Source organism: Elephas maximus, chromosome 7 (assembly GCF_024166365.1).
Source record: "Elephas maximus indicus isolate mEleMax1 chromosome 7, mEleMax1 primary haplotype, whole genome shotgun sequence".
Taxonomy (NCBI): Eukaryota; Metazoa; Chordata; class Mammalia; order Proboscidea; family Elephantidae; genus Elephas; species Elephas maximus.
In genome coordinates this window covers 86,258,660-86,285,692 of record NC_064825.1, presented here as the reverse complement: position 1 = coordinate 86,285,692, position 27,033 = coordinate 86,258,660, and the positions used below count along the sequence as shown (strand labels likewise).

The 27,033-nt window shown below is 39.8% G+C and overlaps 1 protein-coding gene across 12 annotated transcripts in view; it reads left to right on the top strand.

The window, feature by feature from the left end:
* DCDC1 (doublecortin domain containing 1) overlaps nt 1–27,033 on the top strand; it is a 608,393-nt gene that overhangs the window by 282,669 nt on the left and 298,691 nt on the right. For all 12 annotated transcript variants that reach the window (XM_049890804.1, XM_049890803.1, XM_049890799.1 and 9 more), the window contains one exon: nt 23,785–23,886. In XM_049890804.1, coding sequence (XP_049746761.1) covers nt 23,785–23,886 — 102 coding nt within the window. The remainder of the gene's footprint in view (nt 1–23,784; nt 23,887–27,033) is intronic.

Sequence of the window (27,033 nt, the reverse complement as noted above, 5' to 3'; positions counted from 1 at the left end):
AAGAGGAGATGGTGGGAAAGGACAACTGTAATCCCTGTTACAAAGTACCATAGACTCATCTGACACAGGAAGTGAATCTAACCCAGGTATCAGCAGTTTCCCTCTTCAGCAGTAGCTGACATACAGTTTCGGCAGAGAACCAACCTTGGTAAAATTCTTATTTCCTTTACTGGCTTCCAGAAAATTTTTTTACCACATCACAAATACAGTGTTTCACTCAAGATTTTTGAGATCATGGAGAAGGGTCACTGCTATCTCCTGAAGTAGGGTCATCAACTCATCCTGGTTTGCCTTGGACTTTCCGCATTTTAGTACTAAAAGTCCCACAACCCAAAAAACCTCTTAGTCCCAGGCAACTCTGGAATAGCGGGTCACCCTAGTCCAGACTTCAGAGTTTCCCCTTCCTTCTCAGCAATTTTCCTTTTTGATTTTTTCCTCATGAAGTACTTAGGCCCACTCACTTATCCCCCTTCTCTTCCCAGTTTTCTCCTTTGGACCATTCAATTTCTTTCAGAGAATAAATTTCCCTTCCTATTTCCCAAGAAACCTCAACATCAGCCCCAACCTCAGACTTTAGGGCAGTAGTTTTTAATCCTGGATGCACGTTAGAATTGTCTGAAGACCTTATATAAAAAAAAAAATAGCAATGTTCGTGACAATCTCCTCTCCCCCAGAGATTCTAATTTAATTGCTTTGGTGTTTGGGAGCTAACTTGTACTGGCTAGTGAGCACCTGTTGTTAAATTTTCAGGAATTTTGTGAGCCTGTTGTTAAAAACAGCCATTATTAAAATTTTAATTATATAAACTTACAATTAAGTAGGTCATATTAAAAACAGAGGTTGTGGAATACTCTTTATTTCCTAATTATTTTATTTCATTTCACTATTAGCTATGCTCTTGAGGTTATTTGTATCTGTTTGGGGGAAATACTATATAACACTGTGCTACTGCGTGTTTCTTCCCAAGTTCATGTTCAGTGATGGTATGTTGATAACTTGGCCATAAGTCAGAATATTTGTACCATAGGAATTGGCAAATGCTGTAAATCAGGACTTGATTTACTGTTCTGTTGATTGTCTAGACCAGGGGTTGCAAACTACAGCCCTTGGGCCAAATCTACCTGTTTTTATAAATAAAGTTTACTGGAGAACAGCCTCCGCTATTTGTATACTATTGCCTACGACGGCAGAGTCGAAGAGTTGCAGCAGAGGCCATGGGGCTTGCAAAGTCTGAAATATTTACTATGTGGCCCTTTACAGAAAAATTTGCCCATTTCTGGTCTAGATTTAAATAAGTGATAGAAAAAATGTTTACAATGGGGATTAAATTAAAAAATGTATAAGTTCTGTAGCTGTTACATTGTGAATAGCACAAAAAATGGAAGACATAGCCTTCCAGTAGACAAAAGCTACTATCTGATGCAGCAAAAAAAAAAAAAAAAAAATTAGTTACATCATTGATGAACAAGTACAGTTTTGACGTAAGTCTTCCTTCTTTCGTTTTTGTCTTACTCTTTTGACATGGATAAAAATATTAATCAACATTCGTGTCAGAACTGCACTTATTTGTCAGTTACAACAGTAGGTTGGCTATGGATGCAAGAATTAGGCAAAAACAGTTAAAGAGTCCTGTGAAAATCATTTGACTATGTGGAACTTACAATGAAGAATATTATATATTATTACTATTTGCAAGTTATGTACTGTATGCTGCTCCACGGGAGGAAGATGTGGCTCTCTGCTTTGGTGAAGATTAAGCCTTAATAATCATCCATGGCTAATCCCAAACCAGTTGCTGTCAAGTTGATTCCTATTCATGGTGATCCCATGTGTGTCCGAGTAGAACTGTGCTCCACAGTGCTTTCAATGACTAATTATTCTACAGTAGATTGCCAGGACTTTCTTTCAAGGCATCTCTGGGTAGACTCAAACCTCTACCCTTTCTGTTAGCAGCCAAGAGTGTTAACTGCTTGCACCACCCAGGGACTCCAAAGAGACAAACCAGACAATATGTCTCTCCTGATGAGAGTAAATTCCACCACCTAAGAGGAAAAAAATCAAACCTGAATCTGATAGAGCTTTTAGACCCACTGACCAGTTTCAGAGACTACAAGAGACCAAGGGAGCATGTTTAACATCACGACCCTGGAATTCACACACACACATACACACAGAGACTGTGAGGAAACTCCACGGGACAAGTGGCCTAGTCATGTCAATAAACAAAGAAAAAGAAAAAATTGCTAGCAGACAGAGGTAAACGGGGAATTTATAGATTATTAGAAGAAAGTAGGAGATATGTCACCAATCTCAATGTATGGTTTTTGTTTCAATACTGTTCAAATATATAAACCATAAAAAAAAAAAAAAAAAGATTACAGCCTTGGAAACCCTCTGGTGCAGTTCTACTCTTATGAGTCAGTATTGACCTGATGGCAAAGGGTTTTGGTATTCTTTTTGGTAGAATTTATAACCCCTCTGCCCCCAACCAAGTTGTTAAAACATTTACCAGAACATCCTCACGTGTGGTCCAGGCATCAGTAGGTATGTTTTAAAGCTCCCAGGTGACTCTGTTGTACAGGCAGAATTGAGAACCATAGCAGGATCATCAAAGCAACTTTTAAACATAGCCAATAGCGCACCACAAAGAAATTCTCGTTCCCGGTTGCTAATAAGCCCAAACTGTATAGTTTTACATCAGGAAAGTGGGAAATGGTAGCAGTGAAATCACTTACCCCAAAATTATGGAAAAGGAGAATTTTCTCTTTTGATAGGAGCTACAAAGTGAGCAATTTTTAATTTATGTATTATTTAGCATTTGTTTTATTTAATACTTTAAATTTCCTTTTCAAGATTGATGTTCAGAAGGAAAATTAGAGAGCAAAGAAAGAGGAAGAGTTTTGTGGCTGGAATGACTAGATTTGAGTAGCGATAAGCAGTTAAGCCAGCCAGGCCTAAGGTACTTAGACTAACAACTACTTTAAGTTCTTTCCATTGATAATATCACATTGTAAAGGCTGAAATATGGGGCTTACTTAAGATGATTGCTTCCTTTAAACGTTTGAGGCAATAGAACCTGAAGGTAAAGAAAGTAGAAATATATCCAAGTTAAGGGCAGTGAGATGAAATGTGTATCTAAATTTTGATTTCTTTAAATCTTATGCTAATAATAGATCTGTTGTTTATTAGAAAGCTATATAACAGTCAATAGTATATTTTATTTTTTAAAAAGAAAACTTTCTGACTTATGGCCAATTTTTCACATCAGAACAAAAAGTCTCTTAATTACTGATCAGCACTTCTAGTTGTTCAGTATTACTATCTAGTGGCGACCTCCCTGAATTGTAGTAATAAACCCCAGGGATATGAAGAGGTTCCTGGCATTTTCAGAGATCCATTGCAAAGATTCTTGCAAAGAGAAAAATCCTCAATTATTAATTTCATTTCAAAGCCCTACCCTTTCTTTCCCCTGGCAGAGCTGGGCCAAGCATAGGGTAAAGGAAGCTTTTACTTTATCTCTTCCTTCCCACAGCCTCCTCTTTTTCCATCAGCTCTGATAACATTGATCTCATGTTTACGAGAAAACTCTGATAACCTGTGACCTATACTTTCTCAAACCATCTCAAATAAAAAGGGGGATGTCTTACCTAACTTGTGCTGTTGTTCTTGTTGTTAGGTGCCCTCGAGTAGTTTCCGACTCAGAGTGACCCTATGCACAACAGAACGAAACACTGCCTGGTCCTGCACCATCCTTAGAATCATTGTTATGCTTGAGCTCATTGTTGCAGCCACTGTGTCAATCTACCTCATTGAGGGTCTTCCTCTTTTCTGCTGACCCTGTACTCTGACAAGCGTGATGTCCTTCTCCAGGGACTGATCCCTCCTGACAACATGTCCAAAGTATGTAAGATGCAGTCTCTCCATCCTTGCTTCTAAGGAGCATTCTGGTTGTACTTCTTCTAAGACAGATTTGTTTGTTCCTTTGGCAGTCCATGATATATTCAATATTCTTCGCCAGTACCACAATTAAAAGGCGTCAACTCTTCTTTGGTCTTCCTTATTATTCGGCTTTCACATGCATATGATGTGATTGAAAATACCATGGCTTGGGTCAGGCGCACTTTAGTCTTCTGGGTGACATCTTTGCTCTTCAACACTTGGAAGAGGTCCTTTGCAGCAGATTTGCCCAATGCAATGCCTCTTTTGATTTCTTGACTGCTGCTTCCATGGCTGTTGATTGTGGATCCAAGTGAAATGAAACCCTTGACAACTTCAATCTTTTCTCCGTTTATCATGATGTTGCTCATTGGTCCAGTTGTGAGGATTTTTGTTTTCTTTATGTTGAGGTGTAATCCATACTGAAGGCTGTGGTCTTTGATCTTCATCAGTAAATGCTTCAAGTCCTCTTCACTTTCAGCAAGCAAGGTTGTGTCATCCGCATAACGCAGGTTGTTAATGAGTCTTCCTCCAATCCTGATGCCCCGTTCTTCTTCATATAGCCCAGCTTATCGTATTATTTGTTCAGCATACAGATTAAATAGGTATGGTGAAAGAATACAACCCTGACACACACCTTTCCTGACTTTAAACCAATCAGTATCCCCTTGTTCTGTCCGAACAACTGCCTCTTGATCTATGTAAAGGTTCCTCATGAGCACAATTAAGTGTTCTGGAATTCCCATTCTTCGCAGTGTTATCCATAGTTTGTTAGTTATGATCCACACAGTCAAGTGCCTTTGCATAGTCAATAAAACACAGATAAACATCCTTCTGGTATTCTCTGCTTTCAGCCAGGATCCATCTGACATCAGCAATGATATCCCTGGTTCCACGTCCTCTTCTGAAACGGGCCTGAATTTCTGGCAGGTCCCTGTCGATATACTGCTGCAGCCGTTTTTGAATGATCTTCAGCAAAATTTTGCTTGTGTGTAATATTAATGATATTGTTCAATAATTTCCACATTCGGTTGGATCACCTTTCTTGGGAATAGGCATAAATATGGACCTCTTCCAGTCAGTCGGCCAGGAAGCTGCCTTCCATATTTCTTGGCATAGACGAGTGAGCACCTCCAGCGCTGCCTCTGTTTGTTGAAACATCTCAATTGATATTCCATCAATTCCTGGAGCCTTGTTTTTCACCAATGCCTTCAGAGCAGCTTGGACTTCTTCCTTCAGTAACATCGGTTCTTGAACTGGTTGAATATCGACTAATTCTTTTTGGTATAATGGCTCTGTGTATTCCTTCCATCTTCTTTTGATGCTTTCTGCGTCGTTTAATATTTTCCCCATGGAATCCTTCACTATCGCAACTTGAGGCTTGAATTTTTTTTTCAGTTCTTTCAACTTGAGAAATGCCGAGCGTGTTCTTCCCTTTTGGTTTTCCATCTCCAGCTCTTTGCACATGTCATTATAATACTTTACTTTGTCTTCTCGAGAGACCCTTTGAAATCTTCTGTTCAGTTCTTTTACTTCATCAATTCTTCCTTTTGCTTTAGCTGCTCGATGTCCAATAGCAAGTTTCAGAGTCTCCTCTGACATCCGTCTTGGTCTGTTCTTTCTTTCCTGTCTTTTCAGTGACCTCTTGCTTTCTTCATGGATGATGTCCTTGATGTCATTGCACAACTTGTCTGGCGTTTGGTCACTAGTGTTCAATGCGTCAAATCTGTTCTTGAGATGGTCTCTACATTCAGGCGGGATATACTCAAGGTCATATTTTGGCTCTCATGGACTTGCTCTGATTTTCTTCAGTTTCAGCTTGAACTTGAATATGAGCAATTGATGGTCTGTTCCACAGTTGGCCCCTGGCCTTGTTCTGACTGATGATATTGAGCTTTTCTATCATCTCTTTCCACAGGTATAGTCAATTTGATTTCTGTGTGTTCCATCTGGCAAGGTCCATGTTTATATATAGTTACCATTTATGTTGGTGAAAGAAGGTATTTGCAATGAAGAAGTCATTGGTCTTGCAAAATTCTATCCTTTTGATCTCCAGCATTGTTTCTGTCACTGAGGCCATATTTTCCAACTGCTGATCCTTCTTCTTTGTTTCCAACTTTTGCATTGAAATCACCAGTAATTATCAATGCGTCTTGATTGCATGTTTGATCAATTTCAGCATTCAGCAGCTGATAAAAATCTGCAGTTTCTTCATCTTTGGCCATAGTGGTTGGTGCGTAAATTTGAATACTAGTTGTATTAACTGGTCTTCCTTGTAGGCGTATGGATATTATCCTATCACTGACAGCATTGTACTTCAGGATAGATCTTGAAACATTCTTTTTGATGATGAACGCAACACCATTCCTCTTCGAGTTGTCATTCCCAGCATAGTAGACTATATGATTGCCTGATTCAAAATGGCCAATACCAGTCCATTTCAGCTCACTAATGCCTAGGATATCAATGTTTATGAGTTCCATTTCATTTTTGACGATTTCCAATTTTCCTAGATTCATACTTCGTACGTTCCAGGTTCCAATTATTAACGGATGTTTGCAGCTGTTTCTTCTCATTTTGAGTCATGCTGTATCAGCAAATGAAGGTCCCGAAAGCTTTACTCCATCCACGTCATTAAGGTCGACTGTACTTTGAGGTCCCCCACATGTCTGTCAGTTTGTCGTACTGTGGGGGCTTGTGTGTTGCTGTGATGCTGGAAGCTATACCACCGGTATTCAGATACCAGCAGGGTCACCCATGGAGGACAGGTTTCAGCTGAGCTTCCAGACTAAGACAGACTAGGAAGAAGGGCCCAGGAGTCTACTTCTGAGAAGCATTAGCCAGTGAAAACCTTATGAATAGCAGTGGAACATTGTCTGATATAGTGCTGGAAGATGAGCTCCCCAGGTTGGAAGGCACTCAGAAGATGACTGGGGAAGAGCTGCCATCTTGTGCTGCTATAACAGAAATACAACAAGTGGATGGCTTCAGCAAACAGGTTTATTCTCTCACAGTCTAGTAGGCCAGAAGTCCAAATTCAGGTCATCAGCTCCAGGGGAAGGCTTTCTCTTTATGTTGGCTCTGGAAGGAATTCTTTGTCATCAATCTTCCCCTGGACTAGGAGCTTCTCAGTGCAGGGACCCTGGGTCCAAATGATGTGCTCTACTCCTGGCAGTGCTTTGTTGATGGTATGAGGTCCCCATGTCTCTCTGCTCAATTCTCTCTTTTATAGCTCAAAAGAGATTGACTTAAAACACAATCTAATCTTGTAGATTGAGTCCTGCCTCATTAATTTAACTGCCACTAATCCTATCTCATTAACATCACAGAGATAGGACTTACAACACATGGGAAAATCACATCAGATGACAAAATAGTGGACAATCACACCATACTGGGAATCATGGCCTAGCCAAATTGATAAGCATATTTATGGGGGACACAAATAAATCCACGACAGGGGATTTGTTGAAAAAAATATAAGGGAAACTTATGGAAATGAAAATCAGGAAATACTACAGAGTCTCACATGAATGTCATTCCTTTTTCATATCTTTCTTTAAGCTCATGACCTCTCATCTCTGCATCTCTCTGTGAGACTTTTCCATTTTTTGTTTCTTTCTGCTAGCTGGATTTCTCTTTTTATTCCTTCTTGTGGAAAATGATGGCGCATGCCCTGACCTTTATATTTAGGTGGTCATTGTTGTTTAATCACAATCTGTATGTCTCCTGGTTCAAATCATTTACAGAGATAATCTGTGTCAGTACAGCCTTGCATCAGGAGCCCAACACTAAACTGGTTGTGGCCAGCCACGGTCATGTGCTACCTAAAACCAAATCAGTTGCCATTAAGTTGATTCCAACCGATAGCGACCCCAAGTAGTCAGAGCAGAACTGTGCTCATCAGGTTTTCAGGGGCTGATGCTTTGGAAGTAAATCACCAGCCCTTTCCTCCATGGTGCCTCTGGATGGACTCAAACCACCAACCTTTTGGTTAGCAGCTGAGCACTTTACTGTTTCCACCGCCCAGGGACTATGTGCGACTGAGGTGTGCCATTTCCAGTGGTTAGACTAGAAAGGGAAATTGGTCATAAAAGGCAAATTGACTGACATGTTTCATTTCCTCATGTCAAATTAAATGAAATACTATAAATAAAACATTGAGCATTATTCATGGTAATATGCCCCTCCCCTGCATGTCTAGACTGACAGAAAAGAAGCTGAGATCTGTAGTTTTCTAAACTAGCTCTGATGTCTGAAACAGCCAGATAGTAGTGACAAAACCAAGTTGGCAAAAATATACCCTAAAAAATTCAGAATAGGAAATCTTAGAATTGGGAGGTTTTCTGTTCTCCCTCTCAGATGGGTAAAACTTGCTAATTCTGACTGAGGAGATACTGAACAAAGGCCACAGTGTACCATCTTGTGCTAATTCCAGAATCAGTTCACAGCAGTTGCCATAGGCTGTGGATGAGCTGTCCCTTAGTTGGACACCACCTCTAATTCAGTTACCTCTTACTCACTGTGGACAAGAGTCAGTCCTTTTCAGTTATGAACAACTTTATCCCACCTTATGGCATAACTACGCAGTGTTAGATGATATATCACTAAACAAATGTATTTTCCATTTATAACTGAAAAGCATGACTGTAATAAAACTTATTTTTTTAATTTTCTATTCCTTTGAATCTTAGAAGCATGTCTGATAGAAAAAAAATGAATGGACGTGATCGTCTTTCTAATCTATTTGATGATTTATATCACTGTTGAGTATATATGTGAGCCCACTGCTCAACTTCAAGAATTAAAATAATTTATTGTAGTCATTATCATCTTCTATAACAGTGGTTCTCAACTAGGGGTTGGAAGCAGAGTACGATTCATAATTCCTTGGTGTGCTTTATCATATTGTGTATGATTGCCTTCACTTCTCTGCTGGGCTGCTCATCCTCATCACATCTTTCACTGACAATTAAAAAATAGCAGCTTTTGGTTAGGCCATTTGTATCATCTTTGTATATATGTAGAAACCAGTTGCCATCGAGATCCCGACTCATGGACACCCCATGTGTTTCAGAGTAGAACTGTGCTCCACAGAGTTTTCATGGCTGTGACCTTTCAGAAGCAGATCCCCAGGCCTTCCTCTGAGGTGCCTCAGGCTGGTTCTAACCTCCAAAGTTTTGGTTAGCAGCTGAGCACTTAGCTGTTGTGTATATAATCTTGTCTTAGCGTTAGAAGGTGACCTCTTTAAGAAAAAAAACAAAAACAGACAAACACGTTCTTTCTGTGCGTTAAATTGCCTCAGTTCCATTTTTGCAACCACATGGCATAATGTGGTGCCAAATTTAAATAAATATACAAGAGAAAGGACTGAGAACAGCCTAATTGTGGATGTCCATCCTTATAGGTAAAGTTCCTTGTTTAAAAAAAAAAGATAAAATGACAACATAACACCATTAGAGGAAATTGAGAAAGTTCTGTCACCGGTAATCACGCTGTTCCTACATGACTATTCTCACCCTTTGCATGTTGTTTCCACATAGACTTGTGTGACCTAGGCAATCACAGTGTGCCTGGTTGTTTGTATTCTGGTACCTTTTTTGCCATCATGTCATAGAAAATTTTGTTTGTTTTTTTTTTTTGGAACATTTTATTATGTTTTAAGTGAAAGTTTATACAGCAAATTAGTTTCCCATTCAACAATTTACACACAATTTGTTCTGTGACATTGGTTGCTAACCCTGCAATGTGTCAGCACTCTTCCCAATTCCACCCTGCCTTCATCTTTTCATCCCCCTCCAGTTTCCCTGCCCCTCCTTGCCTTCTCAACTTTGCTTTTGGGCAAATGTTGCCTGTTTGGTCTCATATAGTTGATTGTCCTAAAGAGCACATTTTTTCTTGGGTGTTATTATTTATTTTATAGGCCAATCTATTATTTGGCTGAAAGGTGACTTCTGGGAGTGGACATCATAGCACATTTTTAGGTTGATGAGATTGCTTATCACTTTTACCTTTAATGGTCACACTCAGTGTGCACTACAATTTATGAAGCCCTTCAGGCAACAAGTTTTTGGAGCAATTTCTTACTGTTTCAAACCTCCTCTTACCTCATTTTCCCTGTCACTGCCGCTATCCCCAGCCTCTTTGAAGACATCTGCTATAGCCATGGCTCAGTGACTCCTGCCTTCCCAGTCCTGTTATTTTCCTGCAACCCCTCCTCCTCTTCATCCCCATGGCGATCTTGTCAGAAATGTTAGGATTTCCCTGAGAGAACAAGAAGATGCCTGAAAGAAAAGATAGATACGAAAGGGTATTAGCAAATCTGTAGGGGCTGGTGGGTGGAAAAACTAGTGGGAAGGTGGTGATTGTGACAGAGAATTGATGAGCAAGAGCGTGTGATGTGTGAGTAGGTGGGAGAGAGCACGAGGGAAGGAGTGGAAGGTGGGTACGGGACGTCCTTTCACGGGAATTAGTGCTTTTCACACACAATTGGTCAATGAAGCTCTGTGGGTTGTCTTCCATTTGCTGTCAGCAGAGCAGATCAAGTTCTGTGGAACCTAGAGTTGGTATGATTTGGGGGGGAGTGAGGGTGGGCTCTCTTTAAAATTAGGTCTGAAAGTGAATATTTATTTAGAATGAGAAAGTAAATCATAAATTAATGGAGGTTTAGGGATTCAGGAGTTTTCTTCTGAGATCTTTTTTAGGCAGCTTATCAGAAATGCTTACGTAGAAATACTTTCTGATTGCTACCTGGCAATACTTTCACCTATAACAATCTACAGCTCCCAGCAACTCCCAGCACTCTCAGGATCTGGAGCAAGTATGGAGGCTCATTCTTAAGCTACATTAACTTCACATAAATCCACTCTGGCTGTGAAAAAAGGAAATATGGTGGAATTTAGTAACTCGGATGTAACAGGATTCAGAGGAGTGTGATTCGGAGACATTTTTTACCCTTTCTATTTTTATATCGTCGGCTATAGTGATTCCTTATAGTGTAAAGAAATTTAAGTTTGTTAAAGGGATAATTCAGAGATCTATTTTTTTAAAGCATGTCTTTGTCCAGCATGTAGTTCATCCTCTTTGTAGTATGCATCTAATAATTCCTATTTCTGCTAATGGCAGAAAGGAATAAGAATTTAAGTGAACAGTGCAGTAAATTTACCCATTACCAAATGCATGTGGTCCACAAGGCATTGTGCTGGGAGCTCTGGGGAGATGCAGAGAAGCCTAGAACACCTTCTGAGCACAAGCTCGTGATTATTTGTTTGCAGTTAGAACATGATACCATTTGAGGGCAGTGAAACTAACGTGTAGATATTCTCAGCTTTTTACAACAATTTCATCACTTTAATCTAACAGCCTGTTACATCTGAAAAATGGGCTAACTTGGCTGATAATAGAAAAGATGTTAACTTTTATCCATACACTCTCCTGGTCTTTTCGATCCTTTGTGTGAATGTGCTCAATCGGTGGTACAAGAGCATAGTGAAGCCAATGGAGATTTACTTTCTATTTCATGGTCATTTAAAAATGTTTTAAGGTTTTCTCATAATTTATTAGTATTAATAGGAATTATTAGTATTAGTAGGAATATTAATAGGAAACTTATTTAAATATTTAGGAATCTATGGAACAATTATATGATTAGAAGAAGATAACTGAGGGTGCTTATCTATAACACTGAGACAAGAATTCTTTTTGATGGCCTGTTCTACATGCGTATTATACCTCTATTTCCATTGCACATTCCTTAATCTTTGCCTTTCCCAATTATCTACTTCCCCAGATATGTATTTACAGCCCTTGTGCTGCTCCATTATTTCTCCTACATTATTTGGAAAACAAAATCTAGTGTATGTTCTTAGTACAGGTAGTAAAACATACCAACTTGGTATTCATTTTTAAAAGGAATTATGACTACAAGTGGCAAAATTGAAATATTCAAGGTTATTGTTGTGATTTCAAGAACATTCATGAAATGTTGGCCAACATGATAAAAAAATTCAATTTTCGTATATAGATTTTATCATAGTTGGCAAATGTTGGACTACCCATTTTAAATGTGAAGAAACAGAGACCCTGTGAATGCCTTTCGACATCTCATGGGATAGCTAATTAGCAACAGGCCCGGAACCCTATCACCTACTCTTCTTTTCAGTGCTCTTTCCCATCTTGATATCTTTAATTTTTGTACTGTGGGGGCGGGGGGAGGAAGCCAGCATATTTACCCTAGCCTATGTTTCCTCACAGGCATCTGCAGCCAGGTGTTTGCAGGTTTGTTTCCTCCGTTTGCAGGAAGAACAATCTTCCTTTCCTAGACCTGCTGAAGAGAAAAATTGTCTGAATCAAAATCAGGGCAGAGCAATTGGTATGGGCATTAGCTCCCATGCAGTGCCTGTTGTAATGAGACAGGCTTTCCCTGTGCATCCCTGACATCCTTGAAGGTGCCCAGAGAATTGCCAGGTGGGCAGTCAGCGGGGAAAGTCCCCGGGCCAGAGCTGTATTATTGTCCCAGCAGTTACTCCGACTAAATGTAACCACTGAACCTTACTTTTGCAGGCATACTCTCTCTCTCGGGGAGATTGTCCTTCTCCATAGCAGTTAATTTGTTTTTACCTCTCAATTAGCTTTTTCACAGAGTGTTTGATATGCTCAAGTTGCTGAGGTTTCCTTCCTACATATGGTCCCATCCCCTGGATTACCCACTGACATCTATGTTAGCCCAGCTCGCCATGAATAGCAGGAAGCACAGATACATCGTTTGAACATAAATGAATGCAGACTTTCCAGTAAGTGCAAATGAAGTGATGCATTTACATCTATTCAAGAGTCTACCTACAGTTTTGGTAATGTCTTATGACAAAAAAGTGGATTATTTCCTCAAATAAAATGTATTGCTAAAAAGAGTAAGCTTTTGTGTAGGTTTTAGTTTTTCAGGGTGATCATTTATATTAGGTAGAAAAATTGTTTCTATGTACATATTTGATAAAAAAATATGAACAAACAAAAACTCAATAGCATTAAAAACATTTACTGTATCCAAAGGTGAGAATATGATCTCAGAGGCCGAGAATTTGGGGAAGCCAATTGAGTTTAAATTTAATCCTATATTACTCATTTCTCCTAGAAAAATAGAATTTGGGGGAATGTGACTGATTTTTCTCATCAAAAAAGCCCTTACTTTCTATGAGAGGAAATGTATTGAGCAGAGAAGCCTCCAAAAACCTTTACTCAGCTACTGACAGGGCCTGCATACCTGTTATTATAATCTCAATTACATATAATTTTAAGCACTACATTAATTTAGACAGTGAAATCCTTGTCTCATTTTTTCTTGAGGTAGTCTCATTTACAAAGGGCTTATTGAAGTTACTTACTACATGACAGGCAACAAATTTACCTTGCCACTGTTGTCTAGATAATGTGAACATTTTCATATATTGAAGTTAGTGATCGTTGTAATTGGATACAAAGAGAACATTTTTGCAGAACCATGTACCTTGTTTTGGAAATTTTACTTTGTTAGCAGGCACAGAAAACTGGATGAAAAGGCTTTTTCTCTTTACATACTGTAATAAAATGATGAAATGTGACTTAAGGACTATCTGTATGGGATCAAAGTGATAACAGCAACATGAAAGATTAGATAGGGACCTTAGGGGGCAGTGAGTTTATGTTAATGAGGGAGGAACAACTCAGCAAAGGAGGGTGAGAATAGTTGCACAAATCAAAGAATGTAATCAATGTCACTGAATTGTACATGTAGAATCTGCTGAATTAGTGTGTTTTGCTGTATATATTCTCAACAACAAAATAAAATTAAAAAAAAATTTTTATTGTGCTTCAAGTGAAAGTTTACAAATCAAGTCAGTCTCTCATACAAAAATTTATCTACACCTTCTTATATACTCCTAGTTGCTCTTCCCCTAATGAGACAGCACACTCCTTCCATCCACTTTCTCTTTTCGTGTCAGTTCCGCCAACTTCTGACACCCTCTGCCCTCTCATCTCCTCTCCAGACAGGAGCTGCCCACATAGTCTCATGTGTCTACTTGATCCAAAAAGCTCACTCTTCACCAGTATCATTTTCTATCCCATAGTCCAGTCCAATCCCTGCCTGAAGAGTTGGCTTTGGGAATGTTTCATGCCTTGGGCTAACAGAAGGTCTGGGGACCATGACCTCCAGAGTCCTTCTAGTCTCAGTCAGACCATTAAGTCTGGTCTTTTTACAAGAATTTGAGGTCTGCATCCCACTGCTCTCCTGCTCCCTCAGGGGTTCTCTGTTGTGTTCCCTGTCAGGGCAGTCATTGGTTGTAGCTGGGCACCATCTAGTTCTTTTGGTCCCAGGCTTGTAGTCTCTGGTTTATGTGTCCCTTTCTGTCTCTTGGGCTCATAATTACCATGTGTCTTCGGTGTTAACAAAATAAAATTTAAAAAATCATTAATACTTTGTCAAAAACAATTCTTAAAGGAAAGGAATGCAGGCTCACTCATAGGGAAACTGTGAAAGGATGACCATCTTCCACGCTTCTCCATTCGTAGGCCCCCTTGGCCCTTACCTGGAGGCGATGCCTTCCCCTACTCCCACCCAACCCTCAAATTCAGACTTTCTTAAAGGAAAGGAATGCAGGCTCACTCATAGGGAAACTGTGAAAGGATGACCATCTTCCACGCTTCTCCATTCGTAGGCCCCCTTGGCCCTTACCTGGAGGCGATGCCTTCCCCTACTCCCACCCAACCCTCAAATTCAGACTTTCAATACCCCAGGTTCTCACTATAGTTTTTCTTCAAAACTGGCTCTTAGAAATAAGACTTGGCTACACTTTTTCTAAACCTAAGACAAAAAAAAAAAAACAAAACCAAAACCAGAAACAAAATATGTTTAGTTTAAAAAAAAAAAGGTATTTTTTTTCTTAGATCCAAGTTTTCTCTTGGAATCCACTATGTAAAATAGATAAAAGTAGGATCTATTTGAAGCCGGGATGGGGGCTGCCCCCACAGACTCACTCATCGGGTTTGTTTTCTTTCTTAGGACTGCTGCTCTCCCCTGACCCCGGCCCTACCTGTAGGTCCTCTGAGGGATTCCAGGAAGCCTAGATGGTGCAATGATTAAGAACCCGACTGATAACCAAAACGTGGCTGTTCAAACCCACTACCTGCTCCGTGGGAGAAAAGACCTGGTGATCTACTCCCAAAGATTACAGCCTAGGAAACACTATGGGGACAGTTCTGTTCTGTTCTGTAGAATTGGTACGAGTCAGAATTGACTCAATGATACTCAACAGATTGAAAATCACTGTCGTAATGGATCAGTAACCAATTAGGCTGAATATAATTTCCTCTCATGTTGTTGTTAGTTGCTGATGAGTCAATTCCGACTCATGGCAACCCCTTGTGTGCAGAATAGAACTGCTCATAGGGTGTTTAAGGCTGCGACCTTTTGGAAGCAGATCGCCAGGCCTGTCTCCCGAGATGTCTCTGGGTGGGTTCAAGGCCCCAACCTCTTGGGTAGTAGTTGATTGCTTGCTTAACCTTTTGTGCCACCCAAGGACTCTTTCTTCTCATGGAGCTGTAGTATTTTAATTGTGACAAAGGAATGCTTCTCTAAGTGCAATTGCTAGTATTAGCAAGTTTCTAGGAGTGATATTTTGGGGTTAGAGTCCTTTGGCCCACTCCTAAAATCCAACCCTATAGGCAAGCACCTACTTTACATGTTTCTAAACAGTGGGCTTTGAAGTAACTTATAGAGAAAATTTAAAATGTCCCTTTTAAAATAAATTATTTTTTTAGTTGTATCTTTTTTGGGCTTTAATAAAATGTAATAAAAATAATGTTATTTGGCTTTTGGTCCAGGTACCATTTATATTGATGAAGCTTAACAATTTAATAATTTGTTTTCACTTAAGTGTATTTTAATTTCCTGGGACAAAATATACTGGCTCCTCATCTGTTAAGTACTGTTAAAATACCTCTATGGTTGATATTAAAACACCTTTTCTTATACATAGTATAAACATAGTAATTCATTATTAAGTTTTCATTACCTGAATCCCAGAATTTCAGTATTTGCTTTGTTATTATCATTTTAACTGAATATTAAGTTTAGACATTTTTGCTGTTTGCTTCACAATGTATTATACCTTTGAGAAAATATAAAAAATAAGAATATTCCAGAAATTATCATAGAAATCTATAAAAATAGAAAAGGTAACATTTGTTTGATTTAATGTATGGGGCCCTGGTGGTGCAGTGGTTAAGTGTTTCGCTGTCAACCAAAATGTTGGCAGTTTGAATCCATTAGTTGCTCCTTGGAAACCCTATGGGGCAGTTCTACTCTGTCCTATAAGGTCCCTATGAGTCAGAATTGACTTGATGGCAATGGGTTTTTAATTTTTTTTTAACATTAATATAGTTGGAGTTGATTTTCTCTAAAAGGTGACTTTGAATTCAGATTGGATAAAGTTTTTTTTTTTTTTCCACAGCTAAGTAGCTGCTCACATAAAAAAATATTTTATTTTCATTTTCATGTTCTTTGGCTTAGGTAAAAATTTCTACTATAAAGTACTTTTCTATGTCTTCAGTTTTATATTATTGGAGTCTCTGGTGGTGCAGAAGTTAAGCGTTCAGCTGCCAACCAAAAGGTTGGCAGTTCAAATTCACCAGCCACTCCTTAGAAACCCTAGGGGGCAGTTCTACTCTGTCCTAGAGGGTCGCTATGAGTCGGAATCAACTCGATGGCAATGGGTTTAATACTAGATATAAGACTAAACTTTGAAATGTGTAATTAAAAACATCATAGGACTTGATTTCTAAAGATTTCCCTTGTAAGTGGATCTGCCTTGGGGAAGTCACTGAATCTTTCTGAGCCTCAGCTGTAAAATCTGGTTGCTTTGAGTATTGAATGAGTCAGTGTATGTGACAGTGCTTCCTACGCTCTGAGTTACCTTGCATGGGTGTAGAGGACTCTGCTGCACTGCCCAGGTCCCTTCTTCAGGACTGAGATACCCACTCCCCAGCTGTCATAGCTGTATTCCTCTAGGACAGTTGCCCTTAATGGAAGGGAGCGGACTCATCCTGGAGGCAGCCTGCATCCAGCATTTGGTTGGTACAGGGTGGGGGAAGTAACAAAAGCCCAGCCCACTTGCTTCAATTTTGGGCAACTCTGAAGGGCCGTGGTGCCAGGACCCAGCAATGTTTCATTCTGTTCCACATAAGGTCTCTGTGAACTGGAGCCATGGCACCTAACAACAATAACAGAGGACCATCTCAGCTCCAGAGCTCCCTGTGGAATCAGCCGAGTCCTCTGTTTTAACTACGTCACAGTTGAACTTCTCCCACTGCTCAGTCCTGTTTCCCTCACTCCCTCACCTGTGCTGCTCCCGAGAACACTCCCCAGTAAACTTCCTGCAGGCAAATCTTAGTCTCATCGTCTGCTTCCTAGGCACACCGATCCAAGAAAACATGTAGGTTAATCTTATTCTAATGTATTTAGTCATATCCACCTGAAAGATACCAACTAATTTTCTGTGGATATTTTATATTCTTTTTCTTCATTCACATCTTTGGTTGTAAATCTTGTTTCTGCACAGCCTCCCAACTTCTGGCAACACACAGCGGTATCATTTTTCTATTATTGCCTCTTGACAGCGTTGCATCCTGAGGCATTTTGAAACTTAGGTGTTTGGCCTTCTGCTCACGCACTGAAGAGCTTCCTGGGTGGTCTGTTATGGAGAGTTTGGGAACCTGCTGTTCCCCACAGCTAGTTCTTAACCAGACATACAGCATTAAAGGCCAAATAATGGCACTGAACTAGGCCTTACACAGTCCTTAAATAGATGTCACAAGTCATGTCAGCCAAACCCTTCAGTGAACCACATTGGTTTCCCGTTCGAGTCATCTTTCCCTTATGGTTTAAGTTTTGGTTGCTGTCTCTGTAAAATCTTTACTGCGATTTAAATAAAATTCTTTAATACTTTGTTGACATTTTTATGCCTTCACAAATACTCACACGAACATTTATATTTAGGCTGATTTATTTACTTCCATAGATGCATAAATCACATTTCAGAAATATTAGCCTAACTACAAGTTTTAATTCTCAACCCTGCTAATAAACGGATTAGCAAATAAAATCATTCTGGAATGAACAACAGAAACTGGCCACTTCTCACCATGTCCAACTGTTAATATTCTGGTTTGAGCCACCATCATCCCAGCCTCAGATTACCCTTCCCTCCTACAGTCTACTGTCAACCCAGCAGCAACAGTGATTTTTTTTTTTATAAAAATGTAAGTCAGGTCCTGTTACTATTCTGTTCCAAACTCTCCAACAATTCCCCTTTTCACCCCCTGCCCCCACCTCTTAATCCTCTGATTTTGTATTTACTTACTCTCTCTCTCTATCACTGCGCTCCAGTCATAGTAGCCTCCTGTGGTTCCTGGAACATACCAGGCATATCCCTACTTTAGTTGTTTTGCTCTAGGGGCTCCCCCGCCTTCAGTGCTTTTCTTCCAGCTATCTGCTTGGCTAACTCTCTTTACCCCCTTCAAGTCCTTGTTAAAATCTTTCCTCTCAAAAAAAAAAAAAAAATCTTTCCTCTCTATGAGGCCCATCCTGATCACCTTGTTTAATACGGCAACCATCAAACCCATCCCATTCCTCCCTGATCCCAGGTCCTATATTCCATGTCCTGCTCTGTTTCCTTCTTTACATGGCACTTCTGGCCTTCTAAAAAGTCCCTGGGTGATGCAAATGTTTGCACTTGTCTACTAACAAAAAGGCTAGAGGTTCAAACCCACTCAATGGTACTGCCAAAGAAAGGTCTGGTGATCTGCTTCCATAAAAATTATAGCCAAGAAATCCCCGTAGAGCTCAGTCCCACTCTGAAACACATGGAGTCACCCGTGAATCAGAATCAACTTGAAGGCAACTGTGATCATTAAGGTTGTGTGTCAACTTGGCTGGGCCATGATTCTCAGTGGTTTGGCAGTTAGGATGTACTTTGGCAGTCATATAATGATGTAATCACCTCCATGATGAGCTCTGAGATAATGTGATCACCTCCATGATGGCATCTGCTATGAGTGGCCAATCAGTTGAAAGGGAGTTTCCTTGGGGGTGTGGCCTGCATCCAATATAAGTGAACTTTCTGGCAAGGCTTGTGGGCTTTTGCTCATTCTGGATCCTGCTTCGTCTGACCTCTGGTTCTTGAGACTTGGGCTAGCAGCTCACCTGCTGTCTTGCCTGCCGATCTTGGGATTCATTGCTCTCCCCAGCCTGTGAGCCAGAGGCCTGCTGTCTGACCTGTTGATCTTGAGTTCATCAGTCCCTGCAGCTACGTGAGTTAGGAGAAGCCTCCAGCCTGACCCATGGACTTGAGACTTTCCAGCTTCTACAACCTCATCAGCCATTTCCTTGATATAAATCTCTCTCTCTATATAATTATACACTTTACTGGTTTTGCTTCTCTAGAGAACCCAGCCTAAGACAGCAGTAACAACAATACACTCAGAGGTGTATTTACCATGAAGCCGATGAAGCTTAAGCTTCAGGACCCCTCTCCTGCTTAGGCCCTTTCCAAAACCCTGGGAGGGGCTCCAGCAACATGTTTATGTGGTCACGTGTTTTTGTGAAAGTGGTAAACATAATTAGGACCATTGTCATTTTCTACTCCATCTTCTCCGTTGCACTCTGCTTTACATCAGATGGTGCAGGCATTTTTGGAGCCTGGCTAAAGGGAAATGGAGTTGGGGGTATTTTTAGTTAGGGTATGTTGTTAACTGCTGTCAATCAGGCCCCTTGGGGGTAGATCACCAGGCCCTTCTTCCTAGTCTATAAGCTCTGCTGAAACCTGTTCAGCATCACAGCTACATGCAAGCCTTCACTGACAGATGGGTGATGGCTGTGCTTGAGGTACTTTGGTGAACCTGGGTCTCCTTCATGAAAGATGAGAAATCTACCTCTGAACCACCACTGCCCTTTAGTTAGAGCGTGGTGGAATGCAATTTGCTTTTGCTTTCCTGTATAGTTCAGTTAGTACTAGCCATTCTGGTTGAGAAGCACTTCCAAGAAGACTGCCACCCTATGGTGGCCATAGGGTATATTACTGTCTGATATGCGTACCTGAGTGCCTGGCACCCAAACTGTGTGAGCAGAGGGAAAAGCATGGGGTGAAATTAACAGAGGCAGCTAATCTATGGAAAATCTTCCACCCCTTTACAGCTCATACTTTAAAGAAACCTGGTAGAGGTTTTCTCAAATTTGACATCAACCCTAAATTTTTTTATGAAGTGACCAATAAAATTGTGAAGCAGAAAAAAACCTTTTTCAGTCAATAATAATAAACAGTTTTTGATTAACCATGCCAGAAAAGAAGCTGATCTTTCTATTCTCATTATAGAAAATGTTCCAAAATTACCATAAGAGATGATCAAAAACAAAGCAACCAGGTGAATATAATTAATGCCAATCTGAATCGTACATCTAAATACGGTTCTAATGGCAACTTTTATGTTATGTATATTTTACCACATTAAAAAAAAAAAAAAAAAGAGACAATGCAGCCAAAAAAAAAAATGTGTGTTGAATAGTTGATTAACGAAAAATATTTTTGTGATTCCCCCCTCCCCGGATTTTGTAATGTTTTTGGTATGTGTGAACTTTTTAATGTGTCTAAAGTTTTGCAAAGTTTTTCTCATTCCAGGTGGATATTTCATGACTAGTTTTATATTTGAAGTTCGTATTCTTTTTCTTTAAAAAGGCCCACCACGTTGTATAAGCTTCAGGCCTTATGAGACCCAGATGTTCCCAGGACGTGCTGTTTACTCACTTGCTCTGTTCTGTTTATTGATTATGGCCTGCCCTCCCTTCTATCCAGCAGAGGGTAATCCCCTCGAGGAGAGGCATCTTTGTTCACTGATGTACCTTAAGCACCTGAACAGTGCTTGGCACGTGTTAGATACTCCATAGATATTTGTTGAGTGAATGAATTGATGAATTAGCAACATTACAGTGAAAACTGGTGTTAACGTAATTTAATCTCGCTCAAAAAAAGTCAATATTGACATGACAGAAAGTAAAAAAGCTATTGTTAGTAGAAAACACTACCCCTAAAAACCTGTACTTTGTGTAACTAAGGATTTAGAAACAAATTTCGATCCCTAGATATTTCTTCAGGAGACATTGGCTACCATGTTTTTCAGGAGGATCTAGATTTTTTTTTTTTTAGGTTCTATTACCTCACATGGCAACCCTGGTGGCATAGTGGTTAAGTGCTACGGCTACTAACCAAAGGGTCGGCAGTTCAAATCTGCCAGGTGCTCCTTGGAAACTCTATGGGGCAGTTCTACTCTGTCCTATAGAGTCGCTATGAGTCGGAATCGACTCGACAGCACTGGGTTTTTTTATTACCTTACAGGAGCCTTGGTAGTGTAGTGGCTAAGTGCTTGGCTGCTAACCGAAAGGTCAGCAGTTCGAACCCACCAGCTGTTCTGAGGGAGAAAGATGTGGCAATCTACTTTGGTAAAGATTTACAGCCTAGGAAACCATATGGGGGCAGTTCTACTCTGTCCTATAGGGTCTCTGTGAGTCGGAATCAACTCAATGGCAATGGTTTTGGGATTTTATTACCTTACCCCTTGGGACTCAAGGCTAGCCTCAGCTGGCTTTTTGCATTATCCTACTCCAAAGGATTTAAGTTTAGAGCTGTAGGGAGGTGAGGCCATACAGGAAGCCACTGGGAAGTCAATACAGTGGCAGATTTTCTCAAGCCGAGCATCAGGCGGCAGGGAAATAAAGGTAGACTGTTTATTTTTCTATATCTAATCAATCATAGAAGCTCTCTGTTTAGAGAGCTATTATTGTTTAAACTTTGGGCATTAGAAATAAAAATACTCATGCAAAAGAAGAACAAGTAGTATTTTTAAAAAAATATATAGTATTTGGATTTTTAAAAATGGTGTATTTAATATAAAGCTTAAAAGCCAGAACTGGGCCTTACGAAAAGCTGAATCTCACGGGATTTCAGTTTGGGGAGTTTTATTTTTGTAGATATACAGCAAAATGCATTATATGACCTAGTGGAGGGCAAGCTTCTTTCATTTAAATAAGCACCTTTATTTTATGCCCTTACAGAGTATTTGGAGGCAAAAGCCGGTGGTTTCTTCTGCTCTGATAGCCGTTTTCTGGACATGGAAGAGAAGTCTCATTAGTGGTAGTGAAGAAGGCAGTGAGCTAATGAAGGTCTTAGGTGTTAACCGAGCCCTATCTGCCTTCTCAGTTTGGCAGTTAGCACACACACTGCTGTTTTCTAGAATGTAATTTGCTGCACTCTGACTTCACGTCTAGCAAGTCTCGACAAAGGAACATCAATACGTTCTCCAAACTGAGCTTTTGTCAACACTAACCTTGCAGAATGCCTGCAGCTTAGATTTTTAACCTTCACTGCTGAACTTCTCTAGTGCTTAAGAGTTTTGTTCCCGATTAGAACCCTGAAGAGGTTATTGAGCCAGTTAAGATTCTCCTCCAGCATCCAGTCCCATGCGCTTGCAGGCGATAACTGGGCTTACAAAGTTCTTAGCAAAAGTAGAGAGATTTCTTGCACCGAATTGTATTTACTCAGGAAAGAAACTAAGCAAACACCCCTGTTATTAAAAAAAAAAAAAAATACTACAGGGTGTGGAGTACCCATATGCCAGGTGTGAGAGCTGTGGAATCTCTACTGAACTGTCAGTGCAATGAAAAGCACACGGGAGTGGAACAAAACTCACAAGTCTTAAACATTATTAATCTTTTTCTTCTTTTTAAATCTCTTTCTTGTCTAAAGGCTGAGGAAATGTTATTGAAACATACTGTTTCCCAAACCATAATAGGGCTTATTTAATAACTTTCAACCTGTCTCAAAAGTAAACACAAAGAAAAATGTTTTTTTTTTCTTTTAAAATAGTTTGTTCTCCCAAATTATCTTCTCTGGAAATGGCACTAAAAGTAAATAAAATGGCTACTCCAAAGTAATAGGCATATCAGAAAGGAAAGAAGAGAAATTCTGAGAAAAACAATAAAAAGCAACCATTTAAATTATTCATTAGGCCTCTCTCTTCTGCATGCTTTCTTGTCTGGTGAATGGTGTGCCCCACGTGGACCCGCTGCGTGGCTAGAGGGGTGGTGTTCCACTCTGGTGGAGCCGTCCTGTCTGGACTGGTTTATTCGGATCCTTTTGACCAGAACGTTCACTAACATTTTTCTTTTTTTTTCCAGCAAGTGTTGCATAATGCAATGTTATGTATTTTCTCAACGACTTGTTGGATGTATGCATTTAAAAGGGGTGACTTTCATCCTACTGTTACGCAATAAATCTGTCAGGTTGAATTTCCTTTTATGGAGTCAAAATATGAGCTGAACACTGATATGTTTTAAATATAAATCAGCCATTCCTCACGTCATTTGTGGCTTTATGTTTTTCAAGAAGCATCAAATGAGTTTTAGTTGGTTGCTAGCTGTCCTTTGACTCTTGCTCCATTTAAGCATATGTGGTCAGTGATTCCTCCTTTAAAGTTCATATTTCCTCCTATTTTAAGATTGTAGGGAGTGCTGCTAGTAAAGTTAAAGATACTGAAACCAAAGGGAGAAATAGGAGGCTTTCTTTATACTATTCTTTTAGTCCTGTTGATATTCACTGCCGATTACTTACTTGCACGTATTTACACAGCCAGTCCTTGCTTTGGATAGCTCCCATATGCACAACTTTCAAGCAAGGGCCGCCTGTGTTCATGTACGTTATGTTTGCACATACGTATGCATGTGTGTGCATGTAGTTATTTTCATTTCTGAATGTGCTTCTTTTTCAGGTATTTGAAAATGGTAAAGACACTGGAGGGACCTCTGTTTATATCAGCCAAAAAGACTTAGTGTCTAATAGCTCAACTCAAACTGGCGAGATGATGGAAGGAGTGAGTTTACTTATCATTTATTTACCACTGTTAGGGTCTTCCAATTTATTTGTGGTGGTTAATTTAGAATTATGTCTTGAAAATTATTTAGAAAAGATTATCTACTGATTTGTAAAGGCCAATTGACTGATTTGTAAAGGTTTGTGATGGTAAAAAGAAACCAACCAAGACCCTGTATCCTTCTTTCTCTAGTCAAACAAGATACCATTTCCCTGTCTTTTCTGTTCCCAGAAAATGATCCAAACTTGACTTCTGAATTCCTTAGGCTTTCAATTTTAGTATAGTATGAACTCCTGGACCCTTACCTAACAACATCTCAATTTTCATTTTTTTTTTGTATTAGGAAATCTGTGTACACTGGGCTTTGATTTTGATACATAGGGATTCCTCTCTTGTTTACACTTTTAAAAGAAATAACATGATGTTTAGTGGAGGGTACACTCAGGGTCTACTGTTTTTCCAAGTCCTAGACCTGGAGTGACTCACAGGCACTTAGCCTTCTATCCTCAGACCTACTGTGAGCACCTCCAGCTGGTTGATCTTAGGCACTCTTACCTTTGCCTATTTTACAGACAATTGGGATGTTTTTCAGGCAGAACCAACATGTTTAGGGTCTTTCTTTTGGTCCTTTGTCTTGCATAAAAGGACACTGAACACCCTGTTGTTTACAAATTGGGGTTATGCGCCCCAGTGCACAAGCAATGTTTTGGGCTCTGTTGCCTAGCCTTTGTTCAGAAGCTTGCTCTTCCACCCCTTCCCCTCTTCAGTTCAGCGTCCTCAGACTTACCTCTCCTTCGTGGTATGGGTTACCTGATTTCTATAGCCAGTCATAAAATTGCATATGAATGTGAGAAGCTCTCATTGGATCATTAGCTGGGACCAGAAAAGACTGGGAAACAGTATCTTGTTTGATTAGAGGGAGAAGGATACAGGGTCTTAGCTGGTTGCTTTTTACCATCACAACCCTGACAACACAAATTGCCATGATATAGAAGCCTTCTAAGACTTCTTCACCTGTCTTCCCGTTTTAAATATTAGAATATTTTACTTTCTGGTTCATATTAAAATCAAAGATGACATTTATATTGCCTTATGCAGGAAGATGATAATTCATAGAAACTTTTTGTGTTGCTTTATGGCACACGGAAATTGACCTGTGCTTTGCTTCTATATGCAGGCAAATCTAGGAAGAAAAACCTTAATTAGGGACATTATAAAGCTTTTTGTTTGAGAGAGCTCTTGTAACACCCAAGGATGACTGTTTCCTTGTGTGCACACTTATCTAGATCACTAGCCAAAGATGTTTCACGCTCTTCTCAGGTCCCTGAACAAATTCTTATCCTATGAAGGCCTGGTGATGATAGCTTTAAAGATAAATGGGCTAAGATTATCACAATTTTTGGTTGCCATTGTCCAGCCCTAACCAATGACTTAGAGATGAAAGGCACTGAGGCCCTTACCTACTGTAGGTTGTCAGTGCTCATATTTGAACACCTAAAATGCAGTCTGTCACCAAGTTGAGAAAATAGAGATTGCAATGCAACTCCTGTGAAAGCGAATTTGGTTAAGTGGTCAGGTGTTCACATCCTGTCTCTACCACAGGCTCTTGTCCTTTGTGCAAACGTTTCTCTCCTGGATCAGCCCTCAAATTTTTTTTGTAGCCTTCCCTCTTAGAGAAGGGTGATGCCGATAAAGCAAAATCACTGTGATTCAAAAAAATGGTTAACGTCACATGTGTTCTGGAATAATAGCAAAACAACAAAAGCTAGCTCAAGGGCTGAGACCGCACAGAAATAAACGTAGGACTTTGTAAACGTGATCTATAAATTTGAAAATATTTCTGCAGTTCCAGTGGAGGGAGGGGACAATACAATTTTTCCCCTTCTAACAGCTTTGTATATTATACTCCCAAAGAGAGGAGTAATCCTCATTTTAAATTCAAAGCATTCAACTATGGAACATGAGAAGTATTAACTTCAATGAAATGAAAGATGTGTAATCATTTTTAGCCTTTTTGATGCTCAAGGCTAAATATCTGATCAATGTGAAGGTGATGAAAACACTGAAGTTGGAGATACTATTATCTATAATTTATTTCTAATCAGGACAAAGCCTAATTCTTTGGCTTACTATAAATATAGTTTCTACCCAAAGAAAATATTTTACTTATCAAGAGTTTACAGCCAATCAGTGAGTCACCTGAAAGGAATGACACACTGCAACTTCCTCTTCTTCCTCCAAGCCTCGGCATTTAGCACTCATCTCATATACCTTCAATGGGAATTAAGGCAGCAAAAAAGGCACGCCAAACCGCAGTCAGGCAAGAAAAGGCCACAACTACATCCGCATCCCTGCAGGGATTACAGAGTAACAAGAAATTGAGAGACACAAGAACTGACAAGGGAGAGAAGAAAAGGAAGCCTGTGACAGAAGGCTGGGGGGCGGGGGGGGGGACACAGTGACAGATAGTGTGGGTGCAAAACAGGAAAGAGCAGAGGTCTAAACACTGAAACAAAGGTGACGGACTATAATGAAAAATGTCTTCTGAAATTCCTTGTGTAACAGAATTTAGTTAGATTTACTTTCCATTTGAAATATGCCTTATTTAGAATAATCTTGAACTGTAAGATAGAAACCAACACTAACAACATTATTATTTAAAATATTAAACGACTGCATTTCATATTTTTCACCTCAGTGATGTCTTATTCACAACCTGAAAGCATCCATTAGTTAAGCTGCTCACAAGTGTGGACTTTTGCAGGACTCTTATTTAAAACAGATCCAGAAATAGTTGTAAGTGAACCACTTAGGCCAAGAGTCATATTTATTTTTGCAATCCTGTAAGCGGGAAACTGAGGTTAGTTGGGGACAGGGAGATTGCCTATTGGAAAACTTGGACATGCTCGATAAGGATCCTAACAAAATGTGTAGCTCAGACACGAAAAACATAACCCTTATCAAAGAGGACCGCTACCTTGGGTAACTAAATGCTCTTTCCCTGGGACTGTCACATCTGCTTTCAGTTGCTGTGCCAAAGGGTCAGAGCTCAATCACAAGCCTGTGGCACCCCCTGCTGGTTAAAAGCCCACGCTCATGTAGTTACTTTACACTGAGCTAAACATTGCAGTCATTTCACACTTCTTT